Genomic DNA, 16,260 nt, shown 5'->3' with positions numbered 1-16,260 from the left:
TACTTCTATTATTACAGATTTTACCAGGGCACTTAATTTGCGTATTTTTTTCAAATAAATCATAAACCAGAAAGTGATTACAGAAGAGTATATATGCGTGTAGTGTATGTAATGTTTTTTTTATTGATTTTATGTGTTTATTATGCATATTTAAATATGTGCTCCTTTCCTTCTCTATATAAGCTATAGGTGTTGGAAATTTCATACGCCTTCATCCGCGCAATTCTCGTAAAAAGGGGTACAAAGTCTACTAATATTGTAATTAGTGTTGTATTATTGTCGGCCGATTGGCGCAGTGAGCAGCGAACCTGCTTTCTCAGTCCAAGGCTGTGAGCTCGATTCCCACGATTGGGAAATGTTTGTGTGTGAACCTGAATTTTTTTGATGTGAAACATCTATACGGAGGGTAAACCTGATTTTTGGCGTGGCGACAAAGGCCGTGGCAACGCATCGCCACGCTATATGATTGAATTTTTATATTTCGTATGTAACAATAAAAATGAATATTAATCTATACTTATAATAAAACTGTAAATGGATGATTTCTGTACATTTAATATTTTTTGAAAATTTTGACCGCTTTATAATCGATACTGAGTCCAAAACAGATTTTTATTTAATTTTTGTCTGTCTGTCTGTCTGTCCGGGCATCACGTGAAAACTATTGAAAGGATTCAAATAAAACTTGGTATAGTGGTAGTTGATATTTCGGGTCAATATATAGGCTACTTTTTATCCCGATAAACAATAAGTTTCCTCCGGGAAATGGGATGCTTTAGTTATGCATAGCTTTGTTAAATTTGAACCGATTTTAATTATTTTTTTTTTAATTGAATGTGTAGACTACCTAGCATGTATGGTCTTATTTTAATAAGGATCTGATAAATATTGTCGGAGATTAAGAACATAACTCTTCACCAATAACTGTTAGTCGCAAGGCATTTGGGACAACGGTCGAATGCATGCGTACCATCCTACTAATATTATAAATGTGAAAGTTTGTGAGGGTGGATGTATATATGTATTAACTGAAATACCACGTAAAATAATAGTAGGTACTACACTACTTTGAATGCCCTTCAAAGTGTGGCACTGTTAATGGGCGGTCTGCAAAGAACCGAATCTACGAAGTACCACCCTGAGACCATCAACCTGCGATGTGTTAAGCCTCTTGGGCCTGTAATTTTTTTTTTTTATACTCCAACTTCATGGAACGTCTACTTTCCTCCGACGTGGTGGTCGGAGACCTTTTTTGACTAGATTTATTTTCATTTTTATACTGGGGCTTTGAGGGACAATATTTAAAATTTGTATTATTAGTGTAAATAGTAATAGATAATATTCATTTCAATAATAAATTAATAACTCAGATCATAATAAAGAAAAATTCAATATACTTAAGTGCTAAGGTTAAAACCGATTAGGTACGTGTAGATATCTGTCGCTTCATGATATGTAGGATAATGTTCTCAAAGGTGTGTGAAATCCACCAATCTGCACTGGTGGAATACGGCCTTAACCGTCTTAATGTGGCAGGAGACCCGTGCTCTGTAGTGGGCCGGAAATTGGTTGATATGATGATGATGATATGTCGGTTGAGATGATGAGGCTGAGGTACATCACACTTCAAGGTCACTACGTTCTGTTTACATGTTCAATAATCTAAAGTAATGTAGGTATGTTATTAACATTGAAACAATGAAGGGAAACTGTGAATTTGTTTTATCTTTGTTATTTATAATAATCGCATTGTTATTAATTTAATTTTTGGCAGAAATCACTATCAACTGTTTTATCGGAAAGCAAACATTGTAGTAGGTACCTACATTGTTAAGCTAAAATGTAAATAACATTTAGACGCAATTTTAATGATATATTGAAAGATGAAACTATATTATTGAAATGAGAGTATGTACCTCTCTTCAAGAACATTAGGTACTATACAACTCAAGGCACCTAATAAAGGTACTTCATTCAACCGACTTAAATAAGTGGAGGGTTCTCAGTTCAGCAATATATTTGTCACGCGATTACTCCGCCAATTATACACCGATTTTGATGATTCTTTTTTGTTTAGTATGTCACACCTAAGAGGTGGTTCCACACTAATTTGACCAAAATTTGTAAATAGCAAAAAAAAATCACAGATATACAGTTTATAATATAGAATATTTACCTCGCGAAAGTAGCCTATTCTGTCTGGATGTTACTTTCTTAAGATTTACGCCGTTAAAGTAACTAGCACTTGCACTAGCACTTTAACGGTATGGGTTAAAGTAAATTAAAAACAGATAAAAAGGTTAAAATGCTAAGTATTTAAAGATAAAGGAAAACAAACTTGTCTTACACGTAAATTGTAGAATATTATGGTTGTGTTAACAACAATTTCTGTGAATATTTTTACTACATACGAGTACCTAAATCGGTAGAGACTTAATACGCTTATAAATGCACATAAATTACGTGTATGTAGCAAAACTAATTTCTGCATAAATCTTGTAGTAAATTACCAATTACTCGGTAATTAGTTTCAGTGACAAAGAAAAGTCAGTAATTTTTTTTTTGTTTTTAATACAAGAAAGATATTAAGCGACTTCCAACTCAAAACTTCAATTTTTCAGCCGGTCTCCTACCCTCTACAAGCCATACAGACGCACTATCAGCTTTTTCAAAAATCTCGACCGTACCCCTACCGATATCTTCAGGATCCTGCCAATCGTGTGCCATCAAGCAAACTTCCAGCTGAGGCATCATTTCTTCTTCCTTTATCTTTGGATGGTTAGCCATATTCGTGTATGTCAAACCTGGACACAGAGTAGCTACGCGAACGCCCGTCCTCTTGAAATTATCCTCATGGCCGAGAGATTTCGAGAATCCGATAACAGCAAACTTGGATGCATGGTAATAAGGAATATAGGGAAGCACTCTAAAACCGTAGATTGATGATACATTTATTATGGTTCCACCTTTCCCACCTTTGTCAATTCTCATGTACTCATAGAATTTCACAGTCCATTCCATCAGGGCTATGGTGTTTACTTCAATCGTTCGCCTGATGTTTAATTCATCAAGTACACCTGCATTGTTTATGAGCAGGTCGATGTTTTTGTATTCACTAATGATTTTGTTGTAAATAGTTTCCAGATCCGTTTGTACGTTACATTTGTAGAAGACAACCCTGTCGTTCCCAAATTCTGATCTCAAGGATGCTTCTGATTTTTTTCCCTGTTCCTCGTTGACATCCAGTCCCACCACGAGCTTAGCACCTTTCTGCAGAAAGCTCTTAGCCATAGCCAAGCCGAGACCGTCGGCGGCTCCAGTTATGACTGCAACTTTTCCCTTCACGTCACGATCCATGTTCGCGGTAGATGTTACTTGGCAACTGAAATAGATGAAACGTGTTTTATTATCTTTATCATTATCAACACTCTAGATTTTGGCCACGTTTACTACGGTTTTTTTTTTTAAATTGTATAATAAGTAGCCTATGGTTCTTTCTTTCCAAAATTCAAATTCAAAATTTCTCTATTCACGTAGGCCTATCACAGGCACTTATGAAGCGTTCATACATATTTGTTTACATAATTGTAACGGAATGGTGATAACTTCGTTCGCCAACTTAAATCTAAAGCTACGAGGGTTCCAAACGCGCCCTGGTCTAAGAAGAGCCCACAACAAACTTAGCCGGGTAATTTTTTTTTTTGTTATCACCATCTTCCAGTAAATTTAAATTAAGCTATGGAGCTAGAGCAATTCACACCCAAGCTTTTTTACTGTTTAAATAATCCTTAATATTATAATAGGACTTTTCTGTAAGCTTATGTTTTATATAAACTTTGAACTTATTGAGAGACATCTCAAAGATTTCATTTGGTAATTTGTTATAAAATAATATACAATTGCCCTTGAATGAATTTGCAATTTTGTGTAGCCTAGTAAACTGCACAACGAGTTTATTTTTGCTTCTAATATTTATATTGTTACAGTTTCTTTTGAAATTTTGATATATTTTAATGGACATAAATTAAATTTTCATATATGTACTGACTATGCATCCTTTCAACTAACTCTATGCAAAAAATCAAGTTGATCGGTTGCGAACTTAGGGCGTGAATGAAGGACTTACAAACAAACAATCAATCTAACAAAGACACTTTCGCATTTATGATATTAGTTAAGATTATCGGCTCACTATAGGGCACTGTTCTCCACTCAGAATTACAGCGTAGTTCACCTCGCTGGCCCAGTACGGATTGATAGACTTCAGACGCCTTCGAGGAAATTATGGAGAGTGAAAACAAGTGATTTTTAACTGCTTATAAAGATGGAGAGCAGAAAGTTAAAATGTATTCATACTTAATATAATAACGACCTATTGCTAGTAACATGTATGTGTTTATATACCTTAAACATAGATAATTATCGATATTATGGTTCTTTACATAATAGAAAATCTATCAAAGTATGTTTATAGGAGTAACATAAGAAACGTCTATTCACAAGACTTTTATAACAACCTTTTAAGGTTAAACTTAAATAAGAAAATCACACAATTAAAAACGAAGGCGCATCTCGTGCAGATCGAGATATATATATATATATATACTAGCTGCTGCCCGCGACTTCGTCTGCGTTTGATTTTGTTTTTTTAATGTGGCATAAAATTTAGTTGTAGATCTAAAAAAAATTAAAGTATTCAGTATCGCTAAACCTAAGCTAAGCTTAAATGAGGGGTTTGCTGCTGTCCGCTGAGGAGTTCTGTCCTCTTTCTCCAATGGGTAAAATTAAACACATATTATAACCTCTATAGTACAAAAATAGTTATTTAAATCGGTTATAATTTGTGTAAGTGATGGTGTAAAACCGTCAAACACTTTCACCCTCCTCTCCCAAAGGAACCGAGCTTAATTTTGGGATAAAAAGTATCCTATATTACTTCTAACACTTCCAAGAATATGTGTACAAAGTTTCATGATGATCGGTTTAATAGTTTTCGCGTGTTTATTTATAATATTAGTAGGGATGACGTACGAGTATGTAGGTTATTTTTATAATTTTTATTGCTGGCAATCTAATTACCTAACTCTTAATCAATTGATTAATTGCGCCCTGATAATCAGTAAAGATTTGAGTTCAATAAATTATATTTTATTTTCTTTTTGGAATGACTGAGAACTTTTTTATCTATTCCAATATCAATAGCATCTTTTTAATCATGAACAACTATAAAATAAACTCTACTTATTATGCGGTGATAGCCCAGTGGGTAGGACTTCGGCTGCAGTTTTAGGGGGCCGAGTTCGAATCCCAGAACCTCTAAATTTTATGAATTATATGTGCGTTTTAAGTAATTAAAAAATAACTTTATTCAACGGTTAAGGATAATATAGCGAAGAAACCGGCATGCCTGAGAGTTCTCGATAATGTTTCAAAGGCGTGTTGGAGTCCACGAATCCGCACTGGGTCAGCGTGGTGGACTACGGCCTACACCCTTCGCGTTGTGGGAGGAGACCCGTGCCCTGTAGTGGACTGGTAATATGAATAGTTTAACGTGCGACGACCTCCCTCGTGCAGCCTAGAACTCTGCGATTTTAAAGCCTTGTCTGGTGGCAGACTAAATCCGATAAAGGCTCTAAGCGATTTAACCCCGTTTCCACTATGAATTAACAACGCAATGCCTAAATAAGTAACGCGTAATCTAAGAAGGTTCCTAGGCATACATCAACCGTTCACAGGCGTCATCTAAGAGTTGGTGAAACATTTTTTTCTGTAGACGATGCTTAGGCTTAGCAAAAACCAGGCTTGGCATTAGATTTCCGTTATGACGATGTTGTTTAATTTAACTCCCAAACAGATTAGCCCGCTACCATCTTTAACTGTAGTATAGTCACAAAATAAATAAAAAAAGTGTTATGCATATATATTTTTCATAACAATTCCCCATATTTAAACATCCGATTAGAGTCTGTTATTTATGATATTTTAATAAAAAACATGAAACTATATCAATTAACTATATTAAACACTTGTATTAAATACAGCGGCAGATAACGTTCTATTACCAACTATTATCTTATCCATGTAATAACGAACAATTATTATTGATTAACTTTTGCCCGCGACTTCATACGCATTATTTCGTCGGATGTAAACGGTGACCGATTTTTTATAGGTTGAAAATTTGACGTACTGTTAGCAATAATGCAAAGTGTACGTCTTACGAAACATCGTTTAAAAACAAGTGGGATATATTACTGTAAAATCAGCGGTCCTATTATCGGACCTAAAAAGGTCTGTCAAGTGTCCTTCAGAATGCAAAATTTCTCAAGAGCAAATACCGTGACGTGACGGAAAAATACCAATCAAACATACACTTTCGCATTTATAATCTTTGTAGACTTCCAGATATAATTATGCAAAACACTGCTTACGTCGCTTATATTACAGATCAGATAGGTATTCTACCCGTGATGATTAATTGATTATGTTCGCCTAGTACCTATACAGCCTAGTAACTATGACAGCGGAATGGCGCAGTGGGCAGCGACCCTGCTTTCTGAGACCATGGCCGTTCGTTCGATTTCCACAGCTGGAATATGTTTGTGTGACATATGTTACTCAGTGTCTGTGTATTGATCTGAATTTTATAAGTATTTTTGTACATTATATTAATAAAAATATTCAACAGTACCCATATCACATGCTATGCTTTCTTTGGGGCTAGATGGCGATGTGTGTATTGTCGTAGTGTAACAACGTGTAACAGAAAAACGAAATAATATTGAAGGATGCTTGTGCATATTTCATAAGGAATCACCCTGTAAAAATATTAAATCAAAAGAAGTAAATTTATTTTTTCTTACAAATTAATTCAAAACATTCTAAGTGTTTACTTGTGACAACCCTATTGAAGATAAAAGACTGACATGCACCTATGTGCATTACTAGTAGGTACTATTACCTAGGCTACGAAACGCGTATCTAGACTTATGTATTTTAGTTATTTTCACAGTATTATGTCCTACGGTATTTTTTTTATGGGGTAATGCTGCTGATATAGATTCTATTTTCGTCCTGCAGAAAAGGGCTGTTCATGTGATATATAAAATGGCCCCAAGAGAGTCATTAAGGGATAAATATAAATAAGTTCAATTTGATCGCGATATCTTTACTAAATATTCAGTCGCTCGTTTAAATATTATCTGTTGTAAAATTGTTACTATGATCCTTTATTCAGAAATTTCTAAAGATGTACAGACGAGTAGATGGACTAATTTCTGTCGGATTAGACGGACAAAATACAATTTAACTATAGGTTATTACTCTCCATTCACGGTTAAATAATCTTCGCTGTGTAAGTGTAATTTATAATACTTATAAACATTATATGTAAATATATAACACAGTGTTTAAATAAAATATATTAATATGTTGTTATAATTTATACTCCACACAGATTTTCGATTTTCGCGGATGACAAAAATGCAAACTAGCTGTTGCAAGCGACTTCGTCTGCGTTTTTTCCAGAGGTTCAAACTGCCTGCGTTAATTATGCCGGGATAAAAAAATATTCATCAACAAAAATGCAGCTTTCGTTTAGCTAAACGTAGGTTACAAACAAAAAGCACAAACACAAACAGCAACACATTTATAATATTAGTATTAATTCCCATACATTATCTACAAATTTTCTTTTATAGTGTAAGTTTATTTATAAATCTTAAATATTTTAATATATAATATTTACTATTAGGTTTAAAAGTACAGCTTCTTTCTGTCACTTTTTCAGTCCGTATAAATAAGGTGGTAGATTGTAGTGTGGGTATTTAACCCGGAAAAAAACGATTCTCACTGATTTAAAAAACTTTATAACACGCGGATGAAGTATTGGACATCAGCTAGAAATATGTAAATTTATGGTTTTTAGCACATATACTATAACATTTTTATTACGAAAACAAATAGGTAGATACGTATTTAAAAGTTTTAGTACTCTGTTTACGTCTTTCATGAATTTTTAATATATATTTATGTAGTTATCAATGTATTTAGGCTATTATAATGCAATTTTGAACTACAAGAGTACAAAAGATAAATACCTTAATATAGATATCCGCGACTAAGTCAACACACCTCAAGCAACGTGGTGAAACTGAAATCGCAACGGGTAATCTAAAGTATTATCATACGGTATGAGCTACACTATGTCCAAATAAGCACGGTTTTATTCTCTGTGCGTGTGTTGACGCGTTACATTATCCGATGCGATACTTAATGCTGTGGAAAATAATGTAGTTAAATTTAAACAAAGATTCACTAAACGTATCCATACCACTAGATTTTATTAATGATACTGTTGCCCGCGACTTCGTCTGCGTTTGTTTTTTGATGAGACATTAAATTTAGTTGTAGTTCTAAAAGTAGTGTGTGTGTGTTTTAAGTATTCAGTATTGATAAGCCATAAATGAGGGGTTTGCTGATGTCCACTGAAGAGTTCTGTCCTCTATCTCCAACCAAACTATGAGCAAAATTAAACACATATACCTATATAGTACAAAAATAATTATTTAAATCGGTTATAATTTGTCGGAGTTATGGTGTAAAATCGTCTCATCCCGTCTCCCAAAGGAACCGAGCTTAATGTCGGGATTAAAAGTATCCTATATACTTGTACAAAGTTTCATGAGGATCGGTTTAGTAGTTTTTGCGGGAAAGCGTAACAAACAAACTTACATTCACATTTATAATATTAGTTAATGATATGAATGCAAGCGGTTATAGCCTAGTGGGACTATAATTATTATTATTATTTATGTTATGCCTAGACTCCGGATTTCCATTCGCCGGGACCGAGTTCAATCCCCAGCATTAACTTTTAACTTCTATGTGCGATTTTATTAAGCAATTTACTACTAATTGGCCCTTGACTGCAATCTCACCTCGCGGTAAGTGATGACGCAGTCTAAGATGGTAGAGGGCAAACCTGTTAGGGAGTATCGTAGTCATACCCCTAATAGGTTTCTACGCGACATCGCACCGGAACACTAAATCGCTTAGCACGCCTTTGTCGGTAAGGTGGTGGTCTAAGCCCTTCTCCTTCTGAGAGGATCCCGTACCTTGCAGTGGGCCCAGTGGATTATTATGATGAGCGTTTATTAGACATTTTGAAGTTTTACTTCTTTTGGCGCGTTAGGGAAAAATTATGCGAGGTAATTTTTAAGATGCTCGCACCCACCGTCACAAAAACCGACACCCTGAAGTTAGGTTATAAGGTTTGACAGTTGGCTCATTCCGGTAATTTAATTGATTCAATTGTGCAAAAATCTCAAAAATCTCTCTTTAATGTTAAGGTAAACTTTCTTATTCCAAATTTAATTATGTTTATTATGTCCATTTCTTTAATTATGTCCACCGACCTACTCGTACGTCAGTGATTATGTAGAAATATATTTGTATCACTCATGCGGGGAAAGTAGTATCTTAACGCTCGCTGTTGCGGTTGAAAAAGAACCGTTTGCCCATTTTAAACTTTGAGTGCGACAAGTTTACTTGTCGCACTCAAATTATTCTTGTCGCAAATTTTAAAATGGGCAAACGGTTCTTTTTCAAGCGCAACAGCGAGCGTCAATAAGATACTACTTTCCCCGCATGAGTGATACAATATACTATTGTGTGATATTTAAATAAACTTTATTTAACTAGATAGTATAATAAAACTTTCAATATATTAAAAGCCATTTCTCTATAGCCGGTGTCGTTTTTTCTACAAGCGTAGAGAGGCTTAAGATAAAAATTTTGAAAAGATTTTTATCTTGTAAGTATAACTTCTAACGCGTGTACATAAGTACACACACTTTTTTTTTTTAAATGTTCGTAGTAGCAACTGGTTTATTTTGGCACTCGTTCAAAAACTCGCTTTAAGCATCTAATATTATAGTCATGTGCTTTTGCACGTATACATGTTGTGATAACGGATCGCCGTTTGAAACCGATATCTTATCGGATGTTATGGAAATGCTTTGCGTTTTAAGTACCGACTTGCAACTTGGCAGGCTTTTAAGATAACGGTTTCGCATCCTTTTACTCAATTTACATAATGGGTCAATTAAATTACAAATGTTAGCAAAAAGATCAGGACTCTGATCCTCTGATTTATTAACTGCATACGAAATGCATTATTTATGACACTACACTAGCTCTTGACTGCAATCTCACCTGGCGGTGAGTACTGATGAATGCCACCGACCTACAACTCATAAGCCCACAGCAACAATTTTTACATCTTCATACAAACCTCATTGAAGATACAAACATTATGTTTAGGCAATGTTAAAATAAGCTAAGACTGCTTTTAATTACGTTGTGACGTAATTATATATTGTCTTAGATTATTTTTTTCAATGTTCCATCCTTCTATTATGACTGCGATTTTACCGATTGTTCTTCTTCTTCTTTTTTGCTTTTCTGGCTTTTAGGTGTGCCAAATCGGCACGATGTTCTTTGCCAATGTCACGTATACTTGGAAGATCCACAAAGGTGATTGTCAAAAGGTAAACATTATATAACTATAGCTAATCTTAGTATTCCAAAATAAGGCGTTCGTAATGGAGTGTGGTCTTTGGTCAGTGTTATAATTCAAAGAATTTTTTTATTATAAATCATAATGGGATATATTTAAAGCTTAATTTCGTCCGATTGAATATATTTACATACAAATTCTACATAGTGACTAAAAACAAGCATAAGAAAACTTTGGACATTTAATGGACGGGGAATATTAGAAGGAAGGACGTCGTAAAGCTTATGAAAGAGTTTCGGGCAGGACCACATTCACACATGGAGTCACTGTCAACTTACTGAGATGTACTGGAGTGCAGGCGTGACCGATACGCAGCCGACTTATTGTGGACGACAACCGATTGATTAGCTCGATAGATCTTGACGGTATTTGACAGAAGCTCTCATACTGAAAAAATAATCGCCTATCCCTGGTCGTACCTATCAACTCGGTCCACCAGTGGCCCAAGAAGATATTAATCTTTGTCAGGTACCTATGGATGGCTAATCCACTAAACTCGGTAGAAATTCTTCATTGATATACTTGAAAACGAACTCTTGAGAGATTCGGTCAGGATTTTTATCAAACTGAAACTGGTTTTCAATATATTTGCGACATTCGTGCAAAATATGTGTTATGTGATATCCTACTCTTCAAGACTGGTATATGTTATTTTCGTGGTTAATTATGTACTTCCGCCAAGTGTGTTTCATTTCCCAATCATTTTCCTATCAAGTCACAAATTGTGGTACTCATTTTAAATGAAATTTAATATCGACTTTCTTTTCTTTTTCTTTCTCTATTGCACTACAAGTGAAGTTTGCTACGCCTCACAGATTAGCCCGCTACTTATGGGGGGTATCTAGCCCATATCTACCCTTATCAGTTTTTTACAGTTAAAAACATGGGTGAAAACCTTCGGAGTTTAACGGTTAAAAAATCTAATCTTTATATATAGCAAGTTTTTTTTCATAAATATTAATTGATGGTCCAAGCAGAAAGCCCACCGGCTGGTAGGTCGTAAATCATCGCCAATAAACAGAGCAACATTTCCCAGGAACACATGCTGCAAAGTGTTGCCCTGTGTCCATCAACCTGAGACGTAGGCGTTTAGCCTCATGTGCCTATAATTACACCGGTAACCACACCCTTCAGTTTTAAATTCTTTACCTGTTAATGATGTCCTACCAAACTTTTATCTGGTCTAATTAAGCAGGAAGACACCGACATCGTTTCGCACCGCATTGAAGGAAGAAAGGTAAAAAATTGTAAAAAGATTTAGGAGGATCGCGCCCTCCATTTATCAACCTCATCCGTCAGATAAAGGGACTGGGGAGGGGGGCTTGTTCCTGTCACTTGGCCCTGATATTTTGAATTCTGACATCAATTTTTTATAGAAAACTATTTTTCTAAATAAGAACTATTTCATCCCTACTATCACTATTATAAATGCGAGAGAATATAAAGGCTTCTAAAAAATTCAAAATTCATTTATTTCAAGTATGCCTAATATAAGCTCTTTTGAAACGTCAAGTCGGTCTGCTTGTAGTGACTCCACCACCTTCTTTTCCAACATCAACAATTTACATTTTAACATTCATTTTTCTATCTTGGTAGAGATAAAAGCGAAGCCAGATGCTTCCAAGCAACCTTGTCATTATAGGTAAGGGTATATATAAAGGTAAGGACTTCATGCTACACTTTAGCATAATTCATATTAAACAGGGACATTCTAATGAAATATACTTAGTTTGCTCATCTTTTTAATGATGAAATGAAATTACTGCTCTACAGCAGCCCTACGGCAAAGCATGTATGACGTTTACATAAGAAAAAACTAATGGCCTCATTCTATACTGTACTTTTTTTCTTTAACATAACAACAACAACTACCTTGTACCTACTTAGCAAATGATTGTGGATCGAATACCATTCTAAGCAACTCCATCTTAATTGGATAAACGTATTTTAATTAGTAATCCGTTAAGATGCTGTATACTGAGGTTGAAATAATTTAAACCAATTAAAATATAAGTTGTTCTCTATGATGACAAAGATACGAGTATGTTATTCTTGCCCTTTTTTAACCCCACACGCAAAAACGACGGAATGTTATTACTGTGACGTGTTTGCGTGTGTGTGTGTACGTGTGTGTGTGTGTGTGCATGTGTGCATGTGTGTGTGGCATCGTATATCCCGAACTGATGAACCGATTTTGTTTTTTTTATAATAAAGAAAAATTATGAAAGAAACATATATATGTAGAGATTACTGAGTTATATCTATACAAATATTTTAATGAAGAAAGATGCTTTTGTTTGTTTGTAGCCAATAAGCTCCGAAAGTAGTGGACCGATTTTAACCATTTTATCGGCAAAAGGAAGCTATCACGAAGTCAAAGGCTTTATTTTATTTCCAAAATGTTTTAAATATTTTTTTATTACTTATTTATAGTGATATTTACTTAAAATTAAGTTATAAACACTTTGGAATACATATAAAATTTATTTAATACAGAGTCAGAAATCATTAAGGATTACGAAGAAATAATGCATAAATAATTGCCTATTACCATATTGGATATTGGAAAACTAATGGTCAAGACTCTCACGCTTTTAATAGCTTAATCACTTCGGATAATGCAATGTTATTGAACACATACAGACAGAAAGAGTGTTCACAGTTACAAGACGTGTGATACGTTTGCCGTGTGAGTGACGGCAGTTCAAAATACAGCTGTCACATTCCCAACTCCCCCCGTGGCCGTCGTAGGAGCCGACTAAGGAAATATAACTGATGGCGTGGTGGTTATGGGAAAACCCTCCTGTCGGGAAAGGCCTTTAGTCCAGCAGTGGACTGTATAAGCTGTTGTTTATGATGGTGATGATAAAGTTAAGTTATGTAAATTTTATAAAGCATGTATTTTTTTTATAAAAATAAAATAAATAAATATACTGCGACAATACACACATCGCCATCTAGCCCCAAAGTAAGCGTAGCTTATGTTATGGGTACTAAGATGACTGATGAATATTTTTATGAATTATATACATAAATACTTAGAATGTACATATAAACACCCAGACACTGAAAAACATGCTCATCACACAAACATTTACCAGTTGTGGTAATCGAACCCACGGCCTTGGACTCAGAAAGCAGGGTCGCTGCCCACTGCGCCAGTCAGCCGCCAAATTTTTTTAAAATGAAGTTTTTGCAATTAGTTTTTTCACTTCTTCGATTTTAGCGCAAAATTGTATATTCTTCCTAACACATTACAAATACGCTTTACATAAATGTTTTATTTGCATGTAAGTAATATTATAGTGAAGCGGTGATAGCGCAGTGGGTAGGATCCCTCATACACTTTCGGGGGACCAAGTTCGAATCCCAGCACGCACTTCTAACTTGAGAAGTTTTAAGTAATTAAAAATATCACTTGCTTCGATGGTAATGGGTTTACATTATGATGATGATGAAAGATAAAATACATCTGCAGTGAGAGTAATAGCAACATGCAGAAAATTATATTTTCTATTAACTTTATTTTTCTTAAAGCTTGCTGTAAATATAAAATTCAAACGATATTTTTCATTCACATTGGTTCTTGATACTATACCTAACTATTTAAAGGTAACGATTAGCTTGATGATCAATCATTATATCGTATGACAAAATACCAACTTCCATTTATTTACAATTTATTGTATTACCAAATATTGTACAATTTATCCTGATATAAAAGTTACAGCCAAACGCACAACCTGATATTTGCTTAAAACTAAAAGTCAAAAAGTCTAGGAAACTGTTAATGACAAAAACTTTTACTTTTAAAAGCCATTAAAAGAAGAATCTGTGACAGCTTTCCCAATAAATGTGAATGCAAAATATCTTGTAAATTATGGTATAGGTTAGGAGTTCCGATCGCTTACACCATCTAAACAAAAGCTTTAGATGAGTTACACTGCACAGAACCTACATATGTTGGTTTAATGAATATTACAAATTCAGAAAAATAACTAGTAACTCCTGACTTAACAATTACTTGACCTAATAGGAGATCTTGACTTTACAATGACTTGTTGACTTAAGAATAATTCATTGTAAAGTCAACATCTCCTTAGGATGCTCCGGTTTCGGAGCGAAACGTGCGTAGAGGGTACATTGCCGAAGATTTGTTTGGTGTGGAGTATAAGGATTGAAGAAATTATAAATTACATCATACAGATTCTCCTGCTTTTCCCGGAGTATAGCAAATTAAGCTTAATTTCCGTAATAACTCTTGCTTTTGTAACCTGTTTAATATGCTCCGATACAAACAATGTGAATGTTTGCAATATTGGCGGCTGGCAAGGCAAACATTCTGGGCTGATCTTTATTCGTCGTATTACCAGTGCCTGCGCCTGTTGTGCTCTTGAAGGAGAAGAAAGCTCTCTACGCCTCCGGTGCGATTGCCATTCACCACTCGCAATCGATACCTAGCTCATCCTAGCGTAGCTTGAGTAGCCTTATAAGTGAGGATGTATGGTTTTAGCTTTCGGCTCCTGTCAAGTTGGGATTGTATAGTTTTTAATTTCAATTTAAATTGGCAGGAGACAGTTTTGGTCATTATACCAACTTAAACTGAATTTAATAAGTTTAAATTGGATTAGGTACTGCATCAAGCATCAGCAAACTTTTTTCTGCATCTGGTGGATTCTTAGAAGGTACCTTTCTAAGCACGAGTAACGTCACATAAATAAGCGGAGCGGACTTTTAACTGATCCGTTGTAAGAGAATCTGTTTCAGGCGACTCGCTCACTAGTAATCAACAACCGTACCTTTCATGAGGATTACGGCCGATGGATGAGGAGAATCTTTCGCCTGTTAAAAATGAGTTCTGGGTGGCACTACCTGTGTGTCTTCAGCGATTCGTAGGGTACCAGTAGGTGCTGGAAGAGGATCTCATCAGTGAACGCAGCTGGCTGGATGTCCGTTGTGTGCAAAAGAATTTACTACATTTCCCGTTGGTTATGGGGGCGGGAGACTGTTTCTCCTCTTACTCTACTACTCCTGGTTCTGGATTTGGCTGGTGTGCTGTTATTTTGACTGGGCTCAAAGTACTCGAGGTGAATCTGCTTCAGAAGACAACCGTGGCTCTGTCCAGTGGCGGTACTACCATACAAGCCGAAAAGCCGGGCTTGCGTTACAATAAATATCGCTTTTAAATTTTTCTCGACTATTCCGAAATGAAATTAACAAAATAATTCAAACTTGATAGCAATGAGGATATAAATACAATGGTTTAACTTTTGCTTAATAATTTATATACTCTTTGTCTACTTTACTGCAAGCACTACGTTACTCTGGCAGGTAGTGTCTGTGGTAGCAACCAGCCGAACGGCGCGGCGTCGCGCCGAACTATCACTATCGCGCTCTTCGCGTGTATTCGTACGCGATCGGAGGCCCCGCTTTGTCTCGCTCAGACTCATTTGCTTATATGGGGCTTTTATTTTACTGCTCTCTCTCATTGAAATTTCAATGTATTTAGCAGAGACAATCTAGATTATTTAATAATTTAGTATGGAGATCAAATGCCAGATTGCGAGTTGAAGTTAGTGAAGATGACTAGCGAGCGAATTGAAACATCTTCACGCGTGGTGTTGTTTGCGTTACAACTAGTTGACACTTGACAGATTCATTATTATTGATTAGTAACGACT

At 35.3% G+C, this 16,260-nt stretch overlaps 1 protein-coding gene across 1 annotated transcript; it reads right to left on the bottom strand.

Annotated features, from left to right (window-relative positions):
- Nucleotides 1-2,295: 2,295 nt before the first annotated feature.
- Nucleotides 2,296-8,191, bottom strand: LOC120629247 (15-hydroxyprostaglandin dehydrogenase [NAD(+)]-like). The gene is made up of 2 exons (XM_039898122.1): nucleotides 8,100-8,191; nucleotides 2,296-3,382 (listed from the first exon to the last, which is right to left on the bottom strand). The coding sequence occupies exon 2, from the start codon at nucleotides 3,355-3,357 to the stop codon at nucleotides 2,602-2,604; it is 756 nt and encodes a 251-aa protein (XP_039754056.1). The 5' UTR covers nucleotides 3,358-3,382; nucleotides 8,100-8,191; the 3' UTR covers nucleotides 2,296-2,601.
- Nucleotides 8,192-16,260: the final 8,069 nt, after the last annotated feature.

This window comes from Pararge aegeria, chromosome 14 (assembly GCF_905163445.1).
Source record: "Pararge aegeria chromosome 14, ilParAegt1.1, whole genome shotgun sequence".
Classification (NCBI taxonomy): domain Eukaryota; kingdom Metazoa; phylum Arthropoda; class Insecta; order Lepidoptera; family Nymphalidae; genus Pararge; species Pararge aegeria.
This window is presented reverse-complemented; position numbering and strand designations above follow the sequence as displayed.

What these genes read in the sequence shown, in the direction of transcription:
- LOC120629247 (XM_039898122.1), bottom strand. Translation starts at nt 3,357, where the DNA reads ATGGATCGTGACGTGAAGGGAAAAGTTGCAGTCATAACTGGAGCCGCC.